Raw genomic sequence first — 23778 nt, forward strand, 5'->3', positions numbered from 1 at the left:
AAATTAATTTATATGCAGAAATCTCTTTAAATTACAAAAACTTCAAATAGTATAGAATTAATTTTTAACACAATATCTATTTTTTTTTGTCACAATATCTATTTTTGGTTTTTATTCGTTTTTTTTTGTTTTTATATAGCATATTTAAAGACTAACAAATACATATAATTTTGAAAGTAAAAATATAAATAATTACATTTATGTTTCAGAACAAACAAAATACAGCGAGGACTCTAATAATGCATCATTTGAAATCAATGTTTTAAAGGAAAGAAAAAATAATAATAACTATGAGAATGAGGGAATACTGAATATATGATGTAGGGCTGAGATTTGTTTACTCTTTTGCTGACTAGAAAAGAAAATAAAACGAATACAACTTGTTTGACCAAAAAAAAAAAGACGAATACAACTTCTCTCAAAACAAGTTTTTATTATTTTTTGTTTTTATGTGGGAAGAGTAAAGAATACGCTTGAGAAACTAATATATAAATATCAACCAAACTCTTGAGAAATATTTCAGTTTTCATCTTCTTTCTCTCCCTCGCAGTTTTTCCTCTCTTAAGGTATGATAAAACTCGTCTACACGAAACCTATTCGTCTCTCGCTTTGGTCCTTCTACTACTTCCGGGAAGATTATTTTATTAAAAATCTTACAAAACCCTAATCCGATTCGTCAGTATATTAATTAGTCTGTTTAACTTCTAGGTCGATAGATGATGTTTTATTTGACTTACTTCGTTACTAGTTTTGACATAAACCCTATTTCATTGACTCTCCTCTGTGTTCGTTTTTCTCTATAGGTGCTAAAACGTTTCCATCGAACAACATGGAATGTAACAAGGATGAAGCTAAAAGGGCAATGGATATTGCTGAGAAGAAACTCTCCGAGAAAGATTACGTTGGCGCCAAGAAATTTCTCACCAAGGCTCAAAACCTATACCCTCACCTTGATGGTTTGAATCAAGTGTCTACGATGATCCATGTTTACGTCTCAGCAGCAAACAATATCAACGGAGGAAAAGACTCTGACCTGTATGGTGTTCTTGGTGTTGATCCATTGGCTGATGACGAAGCTCTGAAGAAACAGTACAAGAAGCTGGCTCTTTTGCTTCATCCTGATAAGAACAAGTGTAAAGGTGCAGAAGGTGCGTTTAAGCATGTTTTGAATGCTTGGGCGCTGTTGTCTGACAAGGCTAAGAGAAGTGCTTATGATCGGAGGAGGAAGTTAAGTACCGGAATGCAAAAACCACCTGCACCAAGCCAACAGAACAAGCCTCAAGGTTCTTCTAACGTTTATCAAAATGTGTATACAAGTGCTAACACTAGAAGTAACCAGCCTGGAAGTGGACCGCAGAGACCACCACCGTATGTACCCAAGACAGCTTCTGCAAGTGGACCGCAAAGACCAACGTATGCACCCAAGCCAGCTTCTTCTAGTGGTAATCCAAATGCTAGTAGAAACGGTGTGCCTCCAAATGGTAACACTAGAAGTAATCATCCTCCAAGTGGGCCGCAGAATCCGCACAAACCAGCTTCTTCTAACGTGAATCAAAATGCTAGATATGGTATGGATCCAAATGCTAAGGCTACAAGTAATAAGCCTGCTCCTGCTCCTGCACGTACTTATGCTCCTGGTCCTTCTCCTGCTCCTGGTCCTGGTCCTGGTCCTGCTCCTACGCCTGCGAATTCATCAAAACAGATGTTTTGGACAATGTGCAATGGGTGCAAGAGACAAAGCGAGTGTCAGAGGGATCTTTATCAAAACAAGACCATGCGTTGTCAAAACTGTGGACAGAGTTACATTGCAACCGAGCAGAATCCATGGGACCATTATGTGAGGCAATTGAACAGGGCATTATATATGATTGGACTACGACAATGGAGTAGTAGTAGTAGTAGTGCTCATCAAAATCAAGCAGCGAACAAAAACACAAACGGAGCTTCTGGTGCAACCAAGAAAAATCATCCATGGGAAAGTCATGTGAGTCAAATCAACCGCACACTGTCTCTTGTTGTGCTGCGACAAGCACATTGGAATGCACAAAATCAAGCAGCAAAGACCAACAACGGAGGTGGTCCAGTTCCAGACTCCAAGTTTACTTTGCAGCAAGTATTCTCGACATTTTCTTCAATTCTACAACTACAACAACAATGGAGTGCAGCAGAAAAGAACAATGGGAGGAAAGGTGCACATGCAAGTTTTGTGTCTCCGGGCGTCAACCTCTCATCATCATCTCCTCAACAACAACAACAATGTGGTGGTGGTACTTATTATCCTTCATCTTCTGGTAGTGTCCACCACAAGTCTTCAGTGTCAATACCTTCTAGTAGCGGAAATGCCGCAAGTCAAGCAAAAGAAAGATCTAAAAGAGGACTTGAGGAGGATTCACAAGAAACGATTGCTGCTGCTATTGAGAGTGTTTCTAAGAAGCTGAGGAAAGATCATGTGGTTTAACAAGTAAAGAGTTAATTACCAAGTTCCTACTTTTATCCTTTAAAAGGATTATTTATGATAATGTTATGAATCTTTTTTCATCTCTATGCTAAAATATTTTAGATAAGTTATCTACTTTCATGGTCAATGAGTTTTTTTTTAATCCAAATTACATTTGTTCCTCTTTGTCACATATATATAGATATTTCTGAGCTCATTTTGCGCCTAGTACAGTATGTTCTTATCTACTGGGGAAAATTGTTTCTCTATTCTGTTAATAGCTGCTGATCACCACTGCTTGAAGGATAAGAAACCTGGTCTGGAACTTTATTGTTGTCTATATACGGTCTGAAACATCTTAAGAGTTTATATATATAGCAGCTCTGAGTCCATTACTCCTTCAGCCTATGTGGTCAGTTGCTTAAGAGAAGGGATGTGTTTACTAGATAGTTTTAGATATGATCAATCGGAGCCAGTCACCAGGCTTAGTAAAAGCAGAGCTGATACTTATTCTCCAGAAGATGGTTTGAGCCTGATTCTTCATCAGAAAAGATAAGGTAAGGGAGTACTAGCTAGAACATCATGTTTGTTTCTTTTTTAAGTATATTAACGCTAATTGCATTTCTATCTCCATGTCACTGTCGTCTGTTCTCTGATCTGTGTGGCCTTTTAATGATTTTCTGTCTTCCAAGATGAAAGGATATGTGGAATCAAAACGTAGAACATCATCATCCTACATAAGATCAGAAGTTTTTCAAAAAAGGTTCAGTCTTCTATGTTGGATCAATCAAGTTGCAAACTACGGCTATATATGTGTGTTTGTGAAATAATATATGAAACAAAACCAAGCCAAACAAGCATCAACGTTAGTCTACTTGGTACGTCTTGATTTATTGGACTCACATTTAGTGAAAGACATATGTGGGTATAAGTTATCAAATGTTACTTTTAAGACATGCATTTGATCAACCAAAAAATTGACATGATTTTGATTAACTCTAATTACATGTTACATCAAATTTGTATGTATATATATATATATATGTGTATAAATTTGAAAGCCTTTGTATAAGTAGATAGTACGAGCATATTTTCTGCTAGAGTATTATGTCGTTGCTCAAAAGATATTTCTCATATATAGTTCATGTTGGGAAATTGTCCAAAGTTTTAATAGTAGCTTGTCATAACATGTTTCATGATTAAAAAAAGCACATAACAGAAAGAATATTAAGCTTTGATGATCGTAAGATTTACCCTTAGAGCTCTACTTTCTCTTGCAGGGTTGCAAGAGGAACGGTAGCTTTAAAATCAAAAGATGCGAAGCAACAACAAAATAACTTATTGGGCCGGGCTTGAATACATCCAGATAAGGGTGTGACAAAATAACTCGCGAGAAACAAAGAGAGAGGGAAAATAGCGCGGGAAAGAGAGAGAGGGAAAAATAGCTAATTAGTTTCACTTTCCATCCCCCAACTCTTAAAACGTTTGACGTTTACCCCAATTATTTTTACGAAATCAGAATTAGTCTCCTAAACGTTTCATTATAATCGAGAGGCTCTTCGTTCATCTTCTTCTCTTTCCGTTTCTCGCTTCTCTTTAGAAAAAAATCGAATCTTGCAGCAAAATGAAATGACCAAAAAATAACTAATAGTTTCACTTAAACGTTTGACGTTTACCCCAATTAGTTTGACGTTTCAGAATTAATCTCCTAATCAGCTGTCATTATAATCGAGGCGCTTCGTTGCTCTTCTTCTTTCTTCTTCCGTTTCTCGCTTCTCTGGGTTTTATAAAAAATCGAATCTTGCAGCAAACTGAAATGGTCAAATAAAAAAGTTAAGGTCTTCCTACTTATCGGTAAGATGTGATTTTGCTTCTCAAAGATTCTTCTTTTCTTTATGGGTTTTGTGTATTGTTGTTACTCTCTTATACTCTCAGCTTCAAAATCTGTTTTTTCAACACTTTGTGATTTTCTCTCTAGCGTTTAGATACAGTACCTTCAGAAATCTAGTGCTAAGGATTAAGAGATTCTTCTTATGGTTTTGCCTAGTTAACTCAAGATACTACTTACTGGTGATGTGTTTTACTTACAAGAGATCCTTTCTATGTCACAACTGTTTCTGATTTTGTGTCGTTAGCTGTGGCCTAAGGACTTGTTCTTTTGACTTAACTGATTTGCATGTATGGTTTTCTGTAGAGACAGGTGAGAGAAATAATAGTTTTGGAAGGTTCTGTCTGAAGATTATTCTACAAAAGGACATGGAGTGCAACAAGGATGAAGCCATAAGGGCAATGGACATCGCCAAGAGGAAAGTAACAGAAACTGACTACACCGGGGCGAAAACATTTGCTGTCAAGGCTCAGAATCTGTACCCACAGCTCGACGGTTTGAAGCAAGTGTTGATGTTGATAGATGTGTATATCTCGGCAGGAAACAAGATTAATGGTGGGGAGCCTGATTGGTATGGAGTTCTTGGTGTGGATCCGTTGGCTGATGATGGGGTTGTTAAGAAGCAGTATAGGAAGCTGGCGCTTTTGCTTCATCCTGATAAGAACAAGTGTGAAGGAGCGGAAGGTGCGTTTAAGTTGATTTTGGAAGCTTGGTCTCTGCTGTCTGATAAGGTTAAGAGGATTGCTTTTGATCAGAAGAGGAGGGTGGTGTTGGTGAAGGAAGTTAAGCCGAGAAAGGGTAGGAAGCAGAAACAAGAACCAAAGGAGCCGAAGCAAGCTACAAAGAGGCAGAAGCAGCCAGCGAAGGAGCCGAAGCAACCAGCAAAGAAGCAGAAGCAACCACCAAAGGAGCCGAAACAGCCAAAACAACCAGCAAAGCAGCAGAAGCAACCAGCAAAGCAGCAGGAGCAGCCAACAAACCAACACGAGCAACCACCAAAGGAGCAGCAGCAAGCACCGAAGGAGACCAAACAAGAGGCAAATGAGCAGCAGCAACCACCAAAGCAGCCAAAACAAGAAGCAAATGGGCAGCAGGAACCACCGAAGGAGCCCAAACAAGAAGCAAACGAGCAGCAGCAACCACCAAAGCAGCCAAAGCAAGAAGCAAATGAGGAGCATCAACCACCAAAGCAGCAGCCCAAACAGGAAGCAAACGAGCAGCAGCAACCACCAATGCAGCCCAAACAAGAGGCAAATGAGCAGCAGCAACCACCGAAGCAGCCCAAACAAGAGGCAAATGAGAAGCATCAACCACCAAAGCAGCCCAAACAACGACCAAACCAGCAGAAACAACAACCGAGCCCACAGAAACAACAACCACGACAGCCAAGTTCTAAGCCATCTCGAAACGGCAGAGGTAGAAGCAACACGCCCACATCAAAAGTCAGTACCTTTTGGACAATGTGCAACATATGCGAGACACAACACGAGTATATAAGGGTTTTTTTTGTTAACAAGCACGTGAAGTGTCGAAGTTGCCTTGGGTCTTTTAAGGCAACTGAGATAGAGAAATCCCAGCAAGCAACAGAAGAAAGAGTAGTGGTTGAGGAGTCAGAAGAAGCTGCTAGAGGGATTGCAAACTCTGATTTCAAAGTAGAAGAGCGGGCTCGTAAGAAGCTGAAGACAGATGGGTCCTGCAGAGTCAAGTAGTGGTGAATCAAGGAGTGATAATTAGAACTGTGAAACAATGAAATGGCTTTTAGGGACTCCTCAGTGATCATATCTCTTTTTGTGTCTTATGGCTATTATATATAAATGCTTTGCATCTAAACTAGGAAAAGTACACTGTAACAAGGGGAAGTTCTTCTTCTAACATCTTCAATGTGAAATGTCCAAACTTTTTTATTTAGTTTATTAAAAATCTGTGCTTTGCTTTGTACACATAATTGGAACATAACAAGTCATTGTCAAGTTCCAAAAATAGTCTAGCTATAGCCTTGCTATGATTTTGTAATTTCTGGATTTGATTAATTGAAGGATCCCACAGATATTTCATTGCCTATACATTGGTTTATCTGATTGAATATTTTCAGATAATTAATCAACCAAAGTAGGTCAACGCAAATGGTCACGTTTCCAATTTTAAAAAAGAACAAAAATGGTAAAATCTTAATTTCCACTTACTATCATTTCCTTTTTCGTCCTTTAATTTATCAAAAGGTTTGACTTTTCCCCCAAATGTTTTTTTAAGTTTTAACCAAACAAAATCACTTGTATGTCGGGGGGGAGATATTTGTTGAAAATCCTCTTCTTCCTTTTTGCCCTTTCCTCCTTATTCTCTCGTTCTCTCTAGGGTTAGAGCTCGACGAACGCAGCTGTTCTACCCGATCGAAGAATCGATTAACCTGGTACGTAATCATCGAATCCAATTTCATCTTCCTCGATTAGGTTTTTCGTTCTCTTTTTGCGAATTTCTTACGATCGTCTGCATCTCTCGGATCTGGTTTTACGTTTTCCAGTTAATTTTTCTCCAAATAGTTTCGTAAATTTGGGTTTTTGTTCGGATCTCTCTGTGAAGAATTGAAATTTGCATTGCGAATTGATTGAATCTCTCAACAACTGTTACTTCAATTCGTTAAAGAGCTTACCTTTCTTATTCAATTACAACTCTTTGACGCAGAGATTAAATAGCAATTACAATTGGGTTTCGCTAGGATTGAGTTTTGAGGAAGATAGCAATGGCTGGAGTATTGGGTGGGGAATGTTCATACAACGAGAGTGGCGTTTCATCACATTCCAGGAATCCTAATGAGAGCCAGGAAGAGGTTTCCCGCTGGTATTTTGCAAGGAAAGAGATAGAAGAAAACTCGCCGTCGAGGTTGGATAAGATTGACTTGAAGAAGGAAACATACCTCCGCAAGTCTTACTGTACGTTTCTGCAGGACTTGGGCATGAAATTGAAAGTGTAAGTCTAACCTTCATTACTTCTACTTTGCTTTCAGATTGTAGTGATTCCTTTACATATAAGGTTTTGTAGGATCTTATAGAATTTGGTTTGGTAGAGGTCTTTTTAGGACATGAATAATATAATTAGAGTTTTAGTAAAGGTGAAATTGGTGCGTTCTCCTTGTGTGATATATTTCAACAGTCCTTTAATGGCTCTCTGCAAAACTTAGTTTATATTGCTGTACAATACACGTAATGTTAATCGTTCTCCATGTATAGTTTCATCAGCACTGTTAGCTTTCACTCTGTGAATCCGACTGATATAGTTTTCTCTTAACAGTCCTCAGATTACGATAGCTACATCAATAATATTCTGCCATCGATTCTTCATTCGCCAGTCACATGCGAGGAATGACAGACGGGTGAGTATATATTCTTTTTGCTTGCACGTTACCTAGTTGAATGCTTTTGAGATATGGGCCTACTCTTGTTTGCGTGAATTTAGAGGTTGAAATGGCTAATTGGTGCCAGTTAATATTCTTCGTCTCCATATCTGCTAATTACCTTTTTATACATAGAGAACAAACTAGCTGACGCACTTGGTGAATTTATACTGATTTGCTGCAAAGATATCTGTCATGATGCGTATTATTTAAGAGCCTTCTTTTTGTCTACTTGGGAGTTGGGATCATTGCATATTTTTCTTTTTACTGATGTATCTTTCTAGAGCAGAACAGTATTATGTATTAACACTAATGCTGATCCCTTTTCCCCTTGTTTTCCTTCCTCCACATTCAGATGATTGCTACAGTATGCATGTTCCTTGCTGGAAAAGTTGAAGAAACTCCAAGGCCGTTAAAAGATGTTATTGTTGTCTCCTATGAGATAATACACAAGAAGGATCCTGTTACTGCACAGAAAATCAAGCAAAAGGTCCCAATTCTATTTAGACCTTCTCTACTCCGTTGCTTGATGTTTAGCTAGCTCAAAGTGAATGTGCTTGTTTTGCCCCGTATCTTCTATTTCCTATGACATTAGTTTTGTACTTACACCTCCAGATTGTGCTTGTTCGTTGTTTATGTACATTCCTACTCTGTTACTAAGATCGGTGTTGGTCACTGTATCGAGTAGTTCTCTTCTGTGTGCTGAACGAACTTATTCGACTATTGCAGGAAGTGTATGAGCAACAGAAAGAGCTTATACTAATCGGAGAAAAGATTGTACTTTCTACACTGGGGTTTGACTTCAATGTAAATCATCCTTATAAACCTCTTGTAGAAGCCATAAAGAAATTCAAGGTCGCACAGAATGCTCTGGCCCAAGTTGCATGGAATTTTGTTAACGATGGGTACGTTAAAAGTCTGTTTCCTTCAAAAGATTCAGTTACATCTATGTGCCTTGTATTTTTCGTCTTCATACAATGAAAAGATGCTTGCAGTCTGCGGACGTCACTCTGCCTGCAATTTAAGCCTCACCACATTGCGGCTGGTGCAATTTTTCTTGCTGCTAAGTTCCTTAAAGTGAAATTACCATCGGATGGAGATAAGGTTTGGTGGCAAGAATTTGATGTCACACCTCGAATACTGGAGGGTAAGAGTCTTTATAAAGGAATTTTGTGAGATTTTTTTCCACCATATCTGTTTGGCTTGCGTGCTTTTTTTTTCTGGATATGATGCTAACAGCTACTGCTTTTTGTACGCTTCAGATGTGAGCAACCAAATGCTTGAGCTCTATGAGCAAAACAGTGTTCCTGCATCTCAAGTAAGCGAAGTCGAAAGTAGTGTAGGTGGAGGATCGTCTCAACAAGTTGGTTCTAGGCCAATATTAGCCCGTCCAGCTCATGAACATTCGAATTCTGACAACCCCTGGGGCTCGTCAAAGGCTACACAAAACCAGAGCAATGATAATGGGAGTGGTGAGGCAGGTAGTGTCATTACCGAGCATGCTGAAACTCATCAAGCGGATCAGTCTAGAACGAAAGTTGAGGCACCTGGAAAGGACAAAACAGAGAGAATAGATGCAAATCTTCCAGATGATAGCGTCCCTCTTGATAAATCTAGAAGTGTTGTTGTTAAGTCAGGTGATGCCCCGGTGAGTCAATCGCCGAAAGATATAAAATATCTCAGAGATAAGGTGAAGGCTAAACTAGAGGCTAAGAAGTCCCAAGGTGAGAAGACGAAGAAAAAGGATGTGATAGATGAGGATGATTTGATAGAAAGAGAACTGGAAGATGTGGAAATAGCTGTTGAAGATGCCAAAGGTAACGAGAAGAAGATGGGTACAGAGCACGGCGAGATTCTTGATGGAAACAACTTGGTGGGCAACAGCGAGGAAGGTGAAATGGTTGATGATGTTTCGTCAACAATGCCTAGTCGGAAGAGAAAAATGGAAAGCCCTTGTGAAAAACAGTTGGGAGAAGGAAAGAAGCAACACATAGACAACAGTGAGGATGCTGACGGAGGTCAAAAGACAAGCCGAGGAGAAAGTAGTCATAATAGTCATGGTGACAGGGAGGCAAGAAGACACTCCCAAGAGAGGTAAAGTGATCTGCTTGTTTTTGAACATTCTCTCATATGGGTCTCTAAGAGACAATTGGCAAACTTTTGATTCCCAGCCATGGTGTAGAACGAGCTGAGTGTATTTATAATGTTGGATTTATATTCTCCCTTTATTCTTTGGTACTTGTACTACAACATAAACCAACAGTTGAGAAACTAAATCAGCTTTACATCAGCCATCAGAAACCTCCTTATAGGCTAGGAACTCTACAGTTTTGATCGTTATTTGCATTCCATTTGTATTATATAAGAGAAGAGAAGACCTGGAGATTTTTTACCGATATATTTAGAGACTTGTCAAATGATTTGTCAATGCTGTATTTTTTGTTAGAACTTCGGTACAATGGTCTAACCTTTGTTCCATTTGTCAGTTGGTCATTGTTAATTTTTCATATATCGGTTATCGTGGTGACCAAACCGGTTAGCCAAAAATTCAGGCTGACTAGCTTTTAAATTAAGAGGAAATTGATTAATCAAATCAAGAACAGATCTGTTGAGAAAGACTTATGTATGAGTGACGAACAAAGAAAAAAAGCCTCATTTTAGTTTCGGTTACAAGTTCTTGGCTGTATAATTGGGATTCGGTTTGGTTTATTCAGTATTAAAAAATACAACTATATATGGTTATTTGGACAGGACCGGCTCGGTTCTAAATAACATGTAGAAGCCGACCTAAAGCAGGAACAGCAAAAGACCTAAAAACCCTCTCGCTGTCCCTCTTATTCTTCCTTCATCTCTCCCTCGTCCCGGCGGCTGAGTTTATTGTTCCGACACTAGAGTCTTCCAGAAACATTTGCAAAAAAGATTAAAAGTCTTGTCTTCGTCTCTTTGAAACCCTAGCTTCGAGTTCCCTTCGGAGTCTACAGTTCTCATAACCAGCTCTTCTGTTGCAAAACCAAACGATGTAAGTCTTGTGTTCCCGGAAAAAAACTGTTCCTTCTTTCTACTGAGGTTTCGCAGAAACAACTTAAACTCATCTTCTTTTGTCTGGCTTTTGTAAATTCCAGGTCGAGGATCTGTGTGAAGAATCTGCCCAAAGAAGTGGCAGAGGCTCGTCTTCGAGATGTTTTTTCAAAGAAAGGAGAAATCACAGACGCTAAGTTATTGCGTTCCAGGTACTAACTACTACTACTTCTATATTCATAGTCCTTGATTTCACAACTAAGTTTGTGTCTTTTCTCGTTTTAATTTGAATATTTTATTTATTTGATTTGCAGGGAAGGTACAAGTAGACAAATGGCTTTTATTGGGTTTCGTAGTGAACAAGACGCTCAAGAAGCTATCAAGTACTTCAACAACTCTTACCTTGATACTTTCCGTATCTCTGTCGAGGTTTGCACTTAAAAAACTTGAGAGACTCTTGTTTTCACCTCTGTAGACTAGTCTTCAATTCTTCCTTTTAACTTAATAGACTGCTCGTAAAGTGGGAGACGAGAACGCTCCCCGTCCTTGGAGTCGTCATTCGCTCAAGAAAGAAGAGAAACTCAAAGAGAATAGTGAAAAGAACAAAAAGAGCAAGAAGGAACAAGAGGTTGATGATCCTATGCGCGAGGAGTTTCTCGACGTTATGCTGAGGGGCAAGTCGAAGATATGGTCAAATGACACGTCGGTTGCTCCATCCGTTAAGAAAGAGAAGGAGGCGTTGGTGAAGAAAGCTGATGAGCCAGTTGTTGTTTCCAGTGGTGCTGCTGAGAAGTCATCGGATACTGAAAAGAGTAAAAAGAGGAACGTTGTTGCTCCTACTGATGATGTTGATGATTTGGAGTACTTCAAGAGCAGGGTCAAGAAAAACCTCTCGGATTCGGACAGTGATAGTGAATCTGGTAGTGATGAAGATGAAGATGAAGATGAAGATGAAGCTGATGATGATGATGATGATGATGATGGTGAAGCTGACGCTGATACTCGTATTTCTCCCGTTGATGGCGATGATGATGAAGCTGGTGAAGTTGATGAAGATGCCATGGAGGTGGGAGAAGAAGATGATGGCAAGATGGCTTCAAAAGCTGACAGTGATGATGTTCTCCAGACTGGTCGCCTTTTCGTCCGGAACCTGCCTTACACTGCAACGTAATGAATTGTCTTATTCATCTTCTGTTGTTCATCTTTTACACCTCTGATTGCTGTCAATAATATCATGCAACAGGGAAGAAGATCTTATGGAACATTTTAGCCCATTCGGTGAGATATCAGAGGTCCATCTTGTTCTTGACAGGGAGACTAAAAGGTCCAAAGGAGTTGCCTACATCCTCTACCAGGTTCCGGAACATGCTGCAAGGTATTATACATGCTAACATTTAGCCTTATGTTTTTTTTTTGGGTGGTTTTGAATAATTTTGGATTGTGATGCAGGGCAATGGAGGTATTAGATAACGATTTTTTCCAGGGGCGGTTGCTTCATGTTTTACCATCCAAGCCTCGTGTAACGTTTGATAAACAAGTGTCAGTGTCCTTTCCCTTTCTAAGTTTCGGTCTTAAAAGTTTTTTATGGAGAAATTTCATTAGTTGTTTACCAATTACGATGGCTTTTCTCAACAGGGATGAGACTTCTAATCTGTCTAAAACATTCAAGCAAAAGAAGGAAGAAGCAAGAAAGGCGTCTGAAGCCGGGGGAAACACAAAGGCTTGGAATAGTTTGTTCATGCGACAAGACACCGTACGTTTTTCTTGTTTCAAAAAATGCATCCATTAATGTTTATTTTAATCTGTTTTTTTTTGCTTCGCGTGATATATTTTTTTTCCCTTTTTATGTTGTAGATTCTTGAAAACACAGTCAGGGTGTATGGTGTAAGCAAGAGCGAGCTGCTTGACCGTGAATCTGATGATCCCGCCGTACGCCTTGCTCTGGCGGAAACAAAAGTGATTGCGGAGACCAAAGAAGCCCTTGCTAAGGCTGGAGTAAATGTTGCTTCTTTGGAAGAGTTCGCTACAGGGAAAGGTGATGAGAAGAACCGAAGCAAACACATTCTATTGGTTAAGAATTTGCCATTTGCTTCCACTGAAAAGGAACTGGCACAAATGTTTGGAAAATTTGGAATTGAAAAAATTATTCTCCCTCCGACAAAGACGATGGCCATGGTACGTTTTTTATTTCTTTCTGTGTGTTCTACAACCAATAAAGTTGCTTGTTCTCTAACCCTTTCTTACATGACCTCCAGGTTGTTTTCCTTGAACCTGCTGATGCACGTTCAGCTATTAAGAAGATGGCATACAAGCGTTACAAGTAAGCTTAGTAAAGTGATAACTGTTTCAGTCTAAATATTTGTAATCCTCATTCTTTCCCTGAAGTGCTTATTTGAGATAAATTTAAACAAAACTGCCCATCAAATTTCTTGTTGTTGCTGCAGAGATGCTCCCCTGTATCTCGAGTGGGCTCCTGCAGATATTCTTGAGCCAAAAACAGTTCCTGAGAACAAAGAAGAGAAGAGTGATGCTGGAGTAAATGATGTGAGAAGAGTCAACTTGGAACAGGAGGTTAACCTTGATCCTGATGTAACTGAGGTATGTCCAGTTATGATTGCTGTGGACGTTATCATATCATATGCTCCGCAATGCGTGTTGAAAAAAATCTTTTGATTAGCTTGGTTGACTGTAAAGTTGGTTTGAGTCTTGTCTTTAGTATTACGAGTCTCAGGTTAGATACTGCATAATCTCTTTTGTGAATTAGTCTGTTTGTAACTTTTTGCTCGTTGCATTGTATTCCAGTCAAATGTCCTTCATGTTACGAATCTGAGCTTCAAGACGACTGATGAGAGTTTGATGAAGCATTTGAAAGACCTGGTGAAGCAGGGAAAGATACTGAGTGTGAAGGTAAGTTTCTTGTTCATTGGTGATGTCACTTGAATGGTATGCATTTAACTATTGAGTCTGTTTTAAATATTTCTTTATGAATCCATCATATGAGCAGATAATGAAGCATGTAAAGAATGGGAAGAATGTTTCAAGCGGTTATGGTTTTCTCGAATTCGACTCTGTTGAGACAGCGACCAGTGTCTTTAGAGATCTACAGGTATATAATAAGTCAAGCCTCTTTGAAACTTAAAACTTGATTGGATTCGAATCGACGTTGGGAAGTGACATTTTTTCTGTTTGAATTTTCAGGGAACTTCTCTTGATGGGCATGCTTTGAAGTTGAGGTTCACTGAACACAAGCGTAGGGACACGGTTGCCAAAGGCTCAGACAAAATTTCAACAAAGCTACATGTGAAAAATGTAGCTTTTGAGACAACCGAGAAGGAACTAAGACAGCTTTTCAGTCCATTTGGACAGGTAACAGTGCAATAGCTTAAGTTTTTGGTCTTATGTGTGTTTCGGTTGAAGATCGCTACAACAGCTACAAGGGGATGGAACATTAGCCTGTGTGTTAATTAGTTGTTGTTTTTGGATTCATTCATGTTTCTATTTGTTGATGCAGATCAAGGGTCTCAGGCTTCCAAAGAGGAATATAGGACAGTACGCAGGTTATGCTTTTGTTGAGTTCATGACAAAGCAAGAAGCTTCAAACGCCAAAAAAGCATTGTCGAGCACCCATTTCTACGGACGCCATTTGGTAAGACTTATGTTACACTCTTATCTCTCTCTCAAGCCTCTTCGTTTGTATGCGTTCGCGACTATTTATTTACTGTCATTGCAGGTGATCGAGTGGGCGAAAGACGACAATAGCATGGAAGAGAAGAGGCGTCGTTCTGCTGCCAAGTATCAAGAAAACGACACTCCAAAGAGAAGGAGAACAGCTGAATAGCCACACACACCTCTGTTAAAAAGTTTCGTGTTGAACCATGTTGGTGTGATAAGTCTGTCCACTGTGGTTCCCATGGTTGAAATTTTGCTCTGTACTGGCTTCTACTTGTTTTAAATTTTTTTTTACGAATAGATAAATGTGCTAAATACAGAGATTTCTATAGAATTTGTAGAAACCTTTTCCAGTTATCTATAAAATTTTACTTTTTATATCAATTAAAACTTACAAAATCGGTTCAGTTGAATTTTCGGATGAAAAACCTTTATAGCTGACGCTGCTAAAGTACAAACAATCTCTAGCTTCCATTTAGGAGAATACAGACAAGTGGCTATGAATATACTACTTGAAACTACTTGGTGTTTAGATACATAGTTCCAATATGAGGTATTTAGATGTCGGATTCGGTTTAGGTTTTTAGATCAGTTTACTTGTGCACCCGTACAATGTCTCATCTGTGAAAATTATCGGTGAGAGTTGTAAATCTTGAAGGAAGTGAAGGAAACGTAGTGGTAACTTGTTCACTGTGGCCGCCAATTGAGTGGTATCTCAGCATGTGCACAAGAATTTAGCGGCAGGGCATCAATCACCCATCGGCAACAGCAAGAAAGTGGGAAACAATCATAACAAGTGTTTGAACGATAAAGCTTTCAGTTGTATTGAAATAGAGAATGTGGCAAACTCGATGGATTTTAATCACAAAGTATCGAATAATTTGTTTGTTTGTTTTCTAGCATATAACTTATCATCTTTATTAAACCAAAGACTCGTCTAATCATTTGTTTCTTACAAATTGTTTGTCAGGCCGCCAAACATAAAAAAAGTGTACACATAAACATGAAGATTGGGAAATCAAAATCTCTACAAGAGCCAAATGAGAAGAATGTTTAGCAGACAGATAGTAATGAGGCTTAAAGGCAAGGTATATGAGAAGATTATCTAGCTTCCATTTAGGATTGGTTGCAATCAAGAAGAACAAAAAGAGAGGAATGCAAACTATAGGGAGAGCTTCAGAATGCGGTTGTTCTCAAGTGACCAGTAAAGTTATGATCTCAGGTGTAAGAGAGAGGCTTTAATAAGACTACAAAGACAACATTTGTAGGCTAATAACAGAAGCATTCTTGTGGATGTTTCAGCCAGTGAGAAAGCTACCATTTAAATATTACACAAAGTAATATTCGGGACAAGGTTTGATACAAAATAGCAATAGATTAAAATATAAAGGTTAAGCAAAACATGCATTGTCTTACTGGAAAACCCCAATTATTACTGGAACAAGTGATCAAATTCGTAGATGTCGGAAGCGATTCTCTAGTGGCGTTTTAGCAATCGTTGATGATGATGATGATTCAAATATTTGCTTGTACCTCATCCTTGCTTCGTCGGCATTTATTATAATCCGAGGTTCACGTCTCACAGTCACAGAGCCGTTCTTCTCTGCTTCGGCTCTAGCTTTGGCTCTCTGGGCACTTTTCTTCATCCTATTCATCGCAGCTTCGAGACGCATCTTCTTCAAAAGCTCAGGTTTACCTCTCACAAAGTACTGCTTATGTCCGAATTCCAAGTGCTCAGATCCCTTAATTCTTACAAATCCCTACCAACCAACAAGAAACTCAGATTCAAAACTGCAAAATTCCAAAAAAAAAAAAAAAAAAAAAAAGGAGAAAACTTACGTATGTGTCAAGTTCGGTGAGAAACTGTGACAGATTGCAGCAAAAGAATCTCTTAAGAATCTTTTTGGTGAATAGCTCATTAGGATTCCAGATGACAAAACTCTTGTTGTTTTTGCTCCATGAGATTGTTGAATCCAGTGAAGGATCATCCACAATCTCATATATTGCGACGTGGAACTGCTTCATCCCCGCAATAGCTTCAAGCCCTAAACACCCGATGAAAACACAATCCCAGATCTGGATACCAACCCTAGATTATCGAGAAGACGCAAGCGTGTGAACCATCTTATGCCTTTGGGCCTTTTAATGAGCTTTTACATTTGTTTCCTTATATTGGGCTTTTACGAATTACTAGATTTTTAACCGTGCTACGCAGATAAGAAATTATATGTATTTTTTAATTCTAAAAAATAATATATAATATTGTATTACATTATTTAAAAAATATAAAATAAGACTACATAACATAAATATATTTTATAAATTTTCTTTGTAGAAATCATTATGTTGTTTGATTGTTCTACATGATTCACATATTTGCATAGTTATTTGTAATAGATGAATAACTGTATTTTTATTATCAGTAAATAATATATATTTATTATATAATATAAGAAAAATAAAATTATTTACTTTCAAAACAAACTTATCTCATATTGGGGATTCGGTTATAGACATATCATATTCGAATGAGACATTTTAAGTTAACAATCTTTTAACAGTCAAGAAACAAATCTGAATATCAAAACATTATCTCATACGATCTATATTCAAAACATTATCTCATACGATCTCTTTGTGGAATAACTGCTCAGAAAAAATAGAATTTAGGCATAAAAAAGACTGAAAATTGATGTGCAGATGTGTTATCTAAGTTAGCTTTACAAAGTACTATTCATAGTTCATATATCATTTATGTCAATCCTATTAATTTGTCCATCCTTTCTTAAACATCTTGAAAAAACTGATGCTAATTAATAATAAACTTTTGGCTGGCAAAAAAAATCAAATTTGTCTAATTATCGTTTAATTTGTCTAACTGATATAGATATGTATTTCTCAATTCTAAAAAAAATAATGTATAATATTGTATTACATTATTTAAATAATATAAAATAAGAATACATAACATAAATATATTTTATAAATTTTATTTGTGGAAATCATTATGTTATTTGATTGTTGTACTTGATTCACATATTTGCATAGATATTTGTGATAGATGAATAACTATATTTTTATTATCAGTAAATAATATATATTTATTATATAATATAAAAAAATAAAATTATTTACTTTTTAAACAAAGTTGTCTCATGTTGGGGATTCAGTTATAGACATATAATATTCGAATGAGACATTTTTACAGTTATCAATCTTCTTAACAGTCAAGAAACAAATCTGAATATCAAAACAATATCTCATACGATCTCTTTGTGGAATAACTGCTCTGAAGAAATTGAATTTAGGCATCAAAAAGAACTGGAAATGATGTGCAGATGTGTTACCTAAGTCAGCTTTACAAAGTACTACTATTCATAGTTCATATATCATTTAAATCCATCATTTCTTAAACATCTTGAAATAACTGATGCTAATTAATAATAAACTTTTGGATGGAAAAAATCAAATTTGTCTAATTACCGCTTAAATACTTTATTAATATTGTCTAATTTTTATTTTTATTTTGTTAATTTTAGAGTTTTTTGTATTTAAGATTTTTTTCATATTAAGCTTATATTTCTTTCACATAATATATATATGTCATAAAAATTACCATCAAATCAGTTTTACTTATTTATTATTTTGTTTTTAATGAAAATACACTTTTAAAATAATTTAATTTATAATAAAATTATATATTAATTTTTTGTATTCTAACAATTTGATTGATTTAATTAATTTGCTTTGGTGGATAACTTAAAAAGTTTTCATATGAATCGGAGAAAGCAAGCTTATGTTGTTATATTATATTATTTGTGTATATGGAATCTATATATAATGCTAGTGTAATAAAGAAAAAATATTATTTTTTTTGTAACTTCAAAAAGATACATTATTACAATTTGAAATTAATCAAAATTGAATAAAATGGTAATTAAATAAATCTAATTGTTTTTTTTATCTTCTTTAATTGGATTCTCATGAAAAGAAATCGATAGGTTAAATAAATGTTTCAAAAAAATTTGTGTTATTGTTTTGTCTTTAAATTACAAAATTTATTGAATTGATATATTTAATTATTGCACTCTTAAATAATATTTTATTAAGACATTAGAGAACTATGTTTTGAGTTGTTTTGTCAAAATTGTACAAAAATCTATGCTTTTTCATATTTATCACGAAATTTATATGTTAAACTTACTTTTACAAAATTCTTAACTTTGTCATGAAAACAAAAATCTATGCTTTTTCATATTTGTCAATGTTCTCATACTTTCAAAGAATATACTTTCTTGTAGGAGGCGCAAACATATGCTCAGGAGAACAGTCTTTTCTTCATGGAAACTTCAGCAAAAACCGCAGCTAATGTCAAGGAGATATTCTATGAAATTGGTGAGCTATCGACCTATCGTTACACTTTAAGATTCAAATTCAAACAGTTTTTTTTTAATGCTTCTAATACTAAATGGTGTTATACCTTTTTCTCTTTTGACTGGGACAGCAAGAAGGTTACCAAGAGTACAACCAACAGAAAATCCAACAGGAATGGTTCTACCAGATAGGGCCATGGATAGGGGAGCGAGTTCATCTTGTTGTGCTTAGTTATATGTAATGGAATACATGCACTTCCCTTAAAGGGGACCTTCTGGTCAGTCAATATTGAGTTATGGACTTGTGTGTTTTGAATATCTTTGCTTTGTTTTGCTTGTGTGGACATTTGATTTACCAATTAAAAAGGGTTGTACATGAAGATATTTCATATTGAAATATGATGTCTACCGCATATTGGAACTATGTATCCAATTGTCAAAACACCAAGTATTTTCAAGTTTTAGGAACTCTAGAATGTTTTTTTTTCCATTTGAGCTTCCTGATTCTCACAAGTTTGTGTGACAGTATTCCACATCATCGCCAGGTAAAGTTAATAACTTTCTCATTATTGAAGATGTAACAACTTTCTCATTGAAGAAATTCAGGATCATCAGACTCTGCACATGGTTCCAATAGCTAGGGCCCTACATGTAGCATAACACCAGTTTTTAAGAAGACACTAATGAATGATTAAGTCGGTTATTACTTTCCGTGGTGGTTACATTTTATACATTTAAAATTGTGGACTGGGCACCGAATACCCTATAAACAAATAATAAAGGTAAAGCCCAATAGCAACCCACCAATAAAAATACGAAAAAGGTTTATAGGGTTTCTCAGAAAATTACGCAGATCAAAGTGGAAATGTCGGACTATGCTTCTCCCGAAAAATCGCCCTTCACTATTTTCTGTGAGTATTCAGCTCTGAAGCATTCAACCATACAGTTAGCCCATAGTTTTGACACCAAACTCCAGGAATTGAGACATTTCAACCGCAAAACTGTAAGTTTCTATCGGGAGTTCTAAGCTATGTTTTTGGCCTAGATCGCGCTTATATCGTTTTGTCTGACTTTTTTTTGTTGTTATCGCTCATATCGTTTGTGCTTACATTATTTTTGTCTGTGACTTTTTTTGGATTTGTTTTTTTTTTTTTTTGATTTAAGGGCCCCACCTGAGAATCTCAGTTGTTTCCTATTTTGTTTTTTGGTCTCATATTTTTTTTTTATTGCAGACCACCTCCAAAGATGAGCTCAGAGCTTCCATAAGGTGCATTGGCAGATGCATTGACAGTTTTGAGGAATCTTTTACTGAGCATGCTGTAGTGATCGATGGTAAAGTGGATCGACCTGTGGTCAACTTTTCTGAAGATTTGACCAACGATCAGCTCCGGTCAAATGCAAAGCTCCTTTTGAAGTATTTCAAGAAACGTACCCTCCGCTACTTCTATGACGCTTTCTTCCCTGATCCTCTGGATCTGCATATCGATGCTGTGCCCAAGTGTGATTTCATCAGGTCTCATCTCGAAAACTTTGAGTCTCTCATTGACCGTGTCATGATGGAAGCTTATGCCTGCAAAACAAGTTCTGAAGATGAATAGTTATCATTTATGCTGTGGATGGATGTACTTACCTAAGTGATGGATCGATTGGCTTATTTTATTTAACTTTGATGTGGATTTGTGTTAGTTTGTCACACTCCTAATGATGTGCCACGTTTTTATGTTACTATGTCTCACTCTCAAACTAATGGATCTGTGTTATATGTCTTATGTGTTAAGTGTTTTTCTTTCCAGTCATCCAAATGAGTCTTTCTTAACTTCCTTCCTACAATATTTACAATCAAACACACACACTCTAGAAGAAGAGTAAGAAAAACAATAAACCCCCATTGACAGCACACATAGTCTTAACTCCAAACCTTAACGTTCTCCAACTGAAAGATGAACTGATTCCAAGCAAATCATCTCTTTTAATGAGTCAAAAGTGGTGCACAAGACAAAACAACTCTTTGTAATCATTGTCCCCAAAAATGCGCTCTTCCTTTTCTGTTTCAGAGCGCCACCATCTCCAAAATAGCTGACTGAGCTTTACTTGAAACTTCTCACCAGCAAGGTTTTGTATCCCAGTTTTGCATCATTCTCTGTTATCCAAATGAATGCTCTTTCTTTCCCCGGCGCCATACATCACTCCTCTTTGATATAAGAATATCTCCAGGACACTCATCTCTGAAATAATAGCTCTATCATTTCGACCCTTGTAGCCTAACCAGTGTTTAAGAGTTCTAAAAAAGATACTAATGATTGAGTTATAAATAATTTTCTTGTAATAAAACAAATGAATTGTCACTGTTCAATGACATGATAAATATAATTAAATTATTTTGTTTCTTTATTGAATCTGATTTTAAAAAGAAAATTCTAACTTTGTTGGGAATAACAAGACATAGAAACCCCACAAGGGCATATGCTTCCAAGAATCCAATTTATGTCAAATATCACATTGTGACAATAAATTGTTTCTATATACTCTGTTACCAAATTGGGATTCAGTGATTTTTTAATCCACATGCTTCCAATTATGAGACAAACCTCAAAAGGCACATTATAATAAGAACAATGATTACTATTTAATAAAAATTTCATTGCTATTCCCAGACACACATGTCATGATTATGCTTAACATATTAAATACGAGTCGAGTAAATCCAGGAGCTAAGCTAATTAAATAAAGGTTCACTAAAGAGTATATAAAATCCATAGGCTATGCCTATCAGGTAGTTAGTTAACACGATTCATATAAAATCCACAAGATAAGTATGATTGAAACAACAGTCTCAACATAACAAACAACACAAACACAACAGACAGCTACTACAGTCTAACATAACAAACAGCTACGAATATTCACTCTTTCTTCTTCATGCTTGCTCATCTTCCTCATTTTTCTTTTCCTCTTGGTTATCCTCATCTTCATCCTCATCCCCATCTCCATCCTCAGAGGTGTTTAAGCAATCATAGCATGGAAGAGAAGAGGCGTCGGTCTGCTGCTAAGTATGAGGAAAACGAAACTCGAAAGAGAAGGAGAACAGCTGAATAGCCAGCCACATCCCTCTGTTAAAAGTTTTGTGTTGAACCATGGTGGTGTGATAAGTCTGTCCGCTGTGATTCTCCATGGTTGAAATTTTGCTCTGTACTGGCTTCTACCTGTTTTTTTTTTTTTAATGATAGATAAATGTGTTAAATACAGAGATTTTTTATTCTGACATTGGAATTAGGACATGTTAGACGGGTATTTCATACAAATAAGTTTAGACGTACTGTTCTCTTGGAGAACCTCTGTGTGGTTACTAAGTTTTTAAGCCTTGTGTGTGCATACTAATGTATGAATGAAGTTAAGAAAGATCATCGTCATTTGAAATGACTCTGCTGGGTACTAGCTAAGAGAAAGCACTTAACACATAAGACATTAAAAATAACATAGATCCATTAGTTTGAGAGTGAGACATAGTAACATAAAAACGTGGCACATCATTAGGAGTGTCAAACTAACACAAATCCACATCAAAGTTAAAATAAAATAAGCTAATCGATCGGATCCAACATGAGGTAAGCTAGAAAAATATATACCCAGAGTCTTCATCTTCAGAACTTGCTATGCAGTCATAAGCTTCCATCATAACCTTGTAAATGAGAGACTCACAATTTTCGAGATGAGACCTGATGAGACCAAACTGGGCCATAGCATCGTCAACATGTGTAATATCAGGAGGGAAGAAAGCGGCAAAAAAGTACTCGAGAGTGCGGTTCTTGAAATACTTCAAGAGTAGCGTGGCATTTGACCTCAGTTGGTCGTGGCTCAAATCTTCAGAGGAGCTAACCTCGGGTCGATCCACCTTATCCTCGACAATCACTTCGTAATCGTTCAAACTGATCTCCATATTGTCAATGCATCTGCCAATGCACCTTATGGAAGCTCTGACCTCATCTTTGGAGGTGGTCTGCAATAAAAAATATGAGACACACCAATATAACAATTTCAGGTAAAACCCAACTCAGATCTAACAATCCAACATAAGAAAAAAAAAAAGAAGAATCTTAATATACAGAAAATGCTTACGGTTTTACGTATGAATGATCTAAAAGACACAAGTTTTGTCTTAAAGCTCTGGTTTAACTCCATGGTCGCCGCCTTGGCCGCTGCGAACTCTGGAAGAATGGTAAATGCAGAGGCTGCATCAGATTTCAAGGAAGAACTTTGCGACATACTTTATCGCCGAATTTTCAGGTTAATTTTCTTTCTTGCAAATAAACCCTAAAACTCCTTTATTTATACACACCGTAAGTTTCGTAGTGGGCTACTATTGGGCTCTAGTGAACTTGGGGATCCACTCCACTATGTTTCTTTATTGCATAAAATGCATACATATATATATATATATATATATCTACTAATAATAACAATCCTAATTAATTCCAAAGATTGTGAATTTCACTTAAGTTTAAAGATTATGTGTTCATTTTAGAAGTTGTGACTATTTAATATGAATTTTTTTGACTTTTCATATAATTATCATTAAAAAAAAAACAATTTCAACTAATTAAGATTGTGAATTTCACTTAAATTAAGTTTTTTTGTTCATTTTAAAAGTTGTGACTAGTTGACTTTTCATATAAGTATCATTTCAAAGAAAACAATTTTAATTAATTTCAAAAGTTATGAATTCCACTTAAATTGAAAGGTTATGTGTTCATTTTAAAAGTTTTGACTATTTAGTATGAAAAAATTGTGACCTTTCACATAAGTATCATTTCAAAAAAAAAAAACAGTCCATATTAATTCCAAAAGTAGTAAATTCCACTTATTGAATGGTTATGTTTTCATTTTAAAACTTGTGACTATTAAAAATGAAAAGTTGTGACTTTTCATCTTAGTATCATTTCAAAAAGAACATGTTTTAGATTGAAAAGATGTGACTATTCAAATAGATTTTTGAAGTCTATAAATA

General features: G+C 36.5%; 6 protein-coding genes across 11 annotated transcripts; 4 read left to right on the top strand and 2 right to left on the bottom strand.

Annotated features, from left to right (window-relative positions):
* Positions 1 to 202: 202 nt before the first annotated feature.
* On the top strand, positions 203 to 6251 carry LOC103857493 (putative mediator of RNA polymerase II transcription subunit 26). 4 transcript variants are annotated; one of them, XM_033273281.1, is made up of 3 exons: positions 2514 to 4291; positions 4632 to 5191; positions 5243 to 6251. In XM_033273281.1, the coding sequence occupies exons 2-3, from the start codon at positions 4694 to 4696 to the stop codon at positions 6032 to 6034; spliced, it is 1290 nt and encodes a 429-aa protein (XP_033129172.1). In that variant the 5' UTR covers positions 2514 to 4291; positions 4632 to 4693; the 3' UTR covers positions 6035 to 6251. The 4 variants fall into 4 exon arrangements, 3 of the variants coding, with proteins under 3 accessions (XP_018511766.2, XP_033129172.1, XP_009132947.2); XR_004448557.1 differs by lacking the exon at positions 5243 to 6251 and having other exon boundaries at positions 203 to 4291; positions 4632 to 4643; XM_018656250.2 differs by having other exon boundaries at positions 2513 to 4291; positions 4634 to 6251.
* A 313-nt stretch (positions 6252 to 6564) lies between these two features.
* Positions 6565 to 10007, top strand: LOC103857507 (cyclin-T1-4). 2 transcript variants are annotated; one of them, XM_009134710.3, is made up of 7 exons: positions 6565 to 6732; positions 7005 to 7289; positions 7611 to 7692; positions 8069 to 8203; positions 8443 to 8618; positions 8709 to 8860; positions 8976 to 10007. In XM_009134710.3, the coding sequence occupies exons 2-7, from the start codon at positions 7063 to 7065 to the stop codon at positions 9809 to 9811; spliced, it is 1608 nt and encodes a 535-aa protein (XP_009132958.1). In that variant the 5' UTR covers positions 6565 to 6732; positions 7005 to 7062; the 3' UTR covers positions 9812 to 10007. The 2 variants fall into 2 exon arrangements, with proteins under 2 accessions (XP_009132958.1, XP_009132966.1); XM_009134718.3 differs by having other exon boundaries at positions 6567 to 6732; positions 7039 to 7289.
* Positions 10008 to 10474: 467 nt separating this feature from the next.
* LOC103857520 (multiple RNA-binding domain-containing protein 1) lies at positions 10475 to 14784 on the top strand. Of its 2 annotated transcripts, XM_033273129.1 has the most exons (16): positions 10475 to 10732; positions 10836 to 10943; positions 11046 to 11160; positions 11240 to 11668; positions 11699 to 11898; positions 11975 to 12106; positions 12181 to 12270; positions 12367 to 12484; positions 12586 to 12906; positions 12987 to 13051; positions 13176 to 13329; positions 13534 to 13638; positions 13736 to 13837; positions 13930 to 14097; positions 14243 to 14377; positions 14462 to 14784. In XM_033273129.1, coding segments are annotated over exons 1-16 (2352 nt in total). In that variant the 5' UTR covers positions 10475 to 10730; the 3' UTR covers positions 14570 to 14784. The 2 variants fall into 2 exon arrangements, with proteins under 2 accessions (XP_033129020.1, XP_009132976.1); XM_009134728.3 differs by having other exon boundaries at positions 11240 to 11898.
* A 910-nt stretch (positions 14785 to 15694) lies between these two features.
* On the bottom strand, positions 15695 to 16536 carry LOC103857530 (heat stress transcription factor A-4a). Its single transcript, XM_009134740.3, has 2 exons — positions 16240 to 16536; positions 15695 to 16160 (listed from the first exon to the last, which is right to left on the bottom strand). Exons 1-2 carry the CDS (start codon positions 16423 to 16425, stop codon positions 15849 to 15851), a joined length of 498 nt encoding a protein of 165 aa, XP_009132988.2. The 5' UTR covers positions 16426 to 16536; the 3' UTR covers positions 15695 to 15848.
* A 1997-nt stretch (positions 16537 to 18533) lies between these two features.
* Positions 18534 to 20569, top strand: LOC103857548. Its single transcript, XM_009134757.3, has 3 exons — positions 18534 to 18795; positions 18905 to 19776; positions 20006 to 20569. The coding sequence occupies exons 2-3, from the start codon at positions 19639 to 19641 to the stop codon at positions 20369 to 20371; spliced, it is 504 nt and encodes a 167-aa protein (XP_009133005.1). The 5' UTR covers positions 18534 to 18795; positions 18905 to 19638; the 3' UTR covers positions 20372 to 20569.
* Positions 20570 to 22210: 1641 nt separating this feature from the next.
* Positions 22211 to 23094, bottom strand: LOC103857559. Its single transcript, XM_009134768.3, has 2 exons — positions 22890 to 23094; positions 22211 to 22770 (listed from the first exon to the last, which is right to left on the bottom strand). The coding sequence occupies exons 1-2, from the start codon at positions 23034 to 23036 to the stop codon at positions 22384 to 22386; spliced, it is 534 nt and encodes a 177-aa protein (XP_009133016.1). The 5' UTR covers positions 23037 to 23094; the 3' UTR covers positions 22211 to 22383.
* Positions 23095 to 23778: the final 684 nt, after the last annotated feature.

Source organism: Brassica rapa, chromosome A01 (genome assembly GCF_000309985.2).
Source record: "Brassica rapa cultivar Chiifu-401-42 chromosome A01, CAAS_Brap_v3.01, whole genome shotgun sequence".
Classification (NCBI taxonomy): domain Eukaryota; kingdom Viridiplantae; phylum Streptophyta; class Magnoliopsida; order Brassicales; family Brassicaceae; genus Brassica; species Brassica rapa.

Bases quoted from the DNA above. Each gene is read 5' to 3' on its own strand.
- LOC103857493 (XM_018656250.2), top strand. From the start codon at position 4,694: ATGGAGTGCAACAAGGATGAAGCCATAAGGGCAATGGACATCGCCAAG.
- LOC103857507 (XM_009134710.3), top strand. From the start codon at position 7,063: ATGGCTGGAGTATTGGGTGGGGAATGTTCATACAACGAGAGTGGCGTT. The intron at 8,204-8,442 runs GTCCCAATTCTA...CGACTATTGCAG, and splicing joins CACAGAAAATCAAGCAAAAG to GAAGTGTATGAGCAACAGAA. The intron at 8,619-8,708 runs GTACGTTAAAAG...AGATGCTTGCAG, and splicing joins TGGAATTTTGTTAACGATGG to TCTGCGGACGTCACTCTGCC.
- LOC103857520 (XM_009134728.3), top strand. The intron at 12,107-12,180 runs GTATTATACATG...ATTGTGATGCAG, and splicing joins GTTCCGGAACATGCTGCAAG to GGCAATGGAGGTATTAGATA. The intron at 13,838-13,929 runs GTATATAATAAG...TTGAATTTTCAG, and splicing joins GTGTCTTTAGAGATCTACAG to GGAACTTCTCTTGATGGGCA.
- LOC103857530 (XM_009134740.3), bottom strand. From the start codon at position 16,425: ATGAAGCAGTTCCACGTCGCAATATATGAGATTGTGGATGATCCTTCA. The intron at 16,161-16,239 runs GTAAGTTTTCTC...GTTGGTTGGTAG, and splicing joins TCACCGAACTTGACACATAC to GGATTTGTAAGAATTAAGGG.
- LOC103857548 (XM_009134757.3), top strand. From the start codon at position 19,639: ATGTCGGACTATGCTTCTCCCGAAAAATCGCCCTTCACTATTTTCTGT. The intron at 19,777-20,005 runs GTAAGTTTCTAT...TTTTTATTGCAG, and splicing joins GACATTTCAACCGCAAAACT to ACCACCTCCAAAGATGAGCT.
- LOC103857559 (XM_009134768.3), bottom strand. From the start codon at position 23,036: ATGTCGCAAAGTTCTTCCTTGAAATCTGATGCAGCCTCTGCATTTACC. The intron at 22,771-22,889 runs GTAAGCATTTTC...TTTTTATTGCAG, and splicing joins GATCATTCATACGTAAAACC to ACCACCTCCAAAGATGAGGT.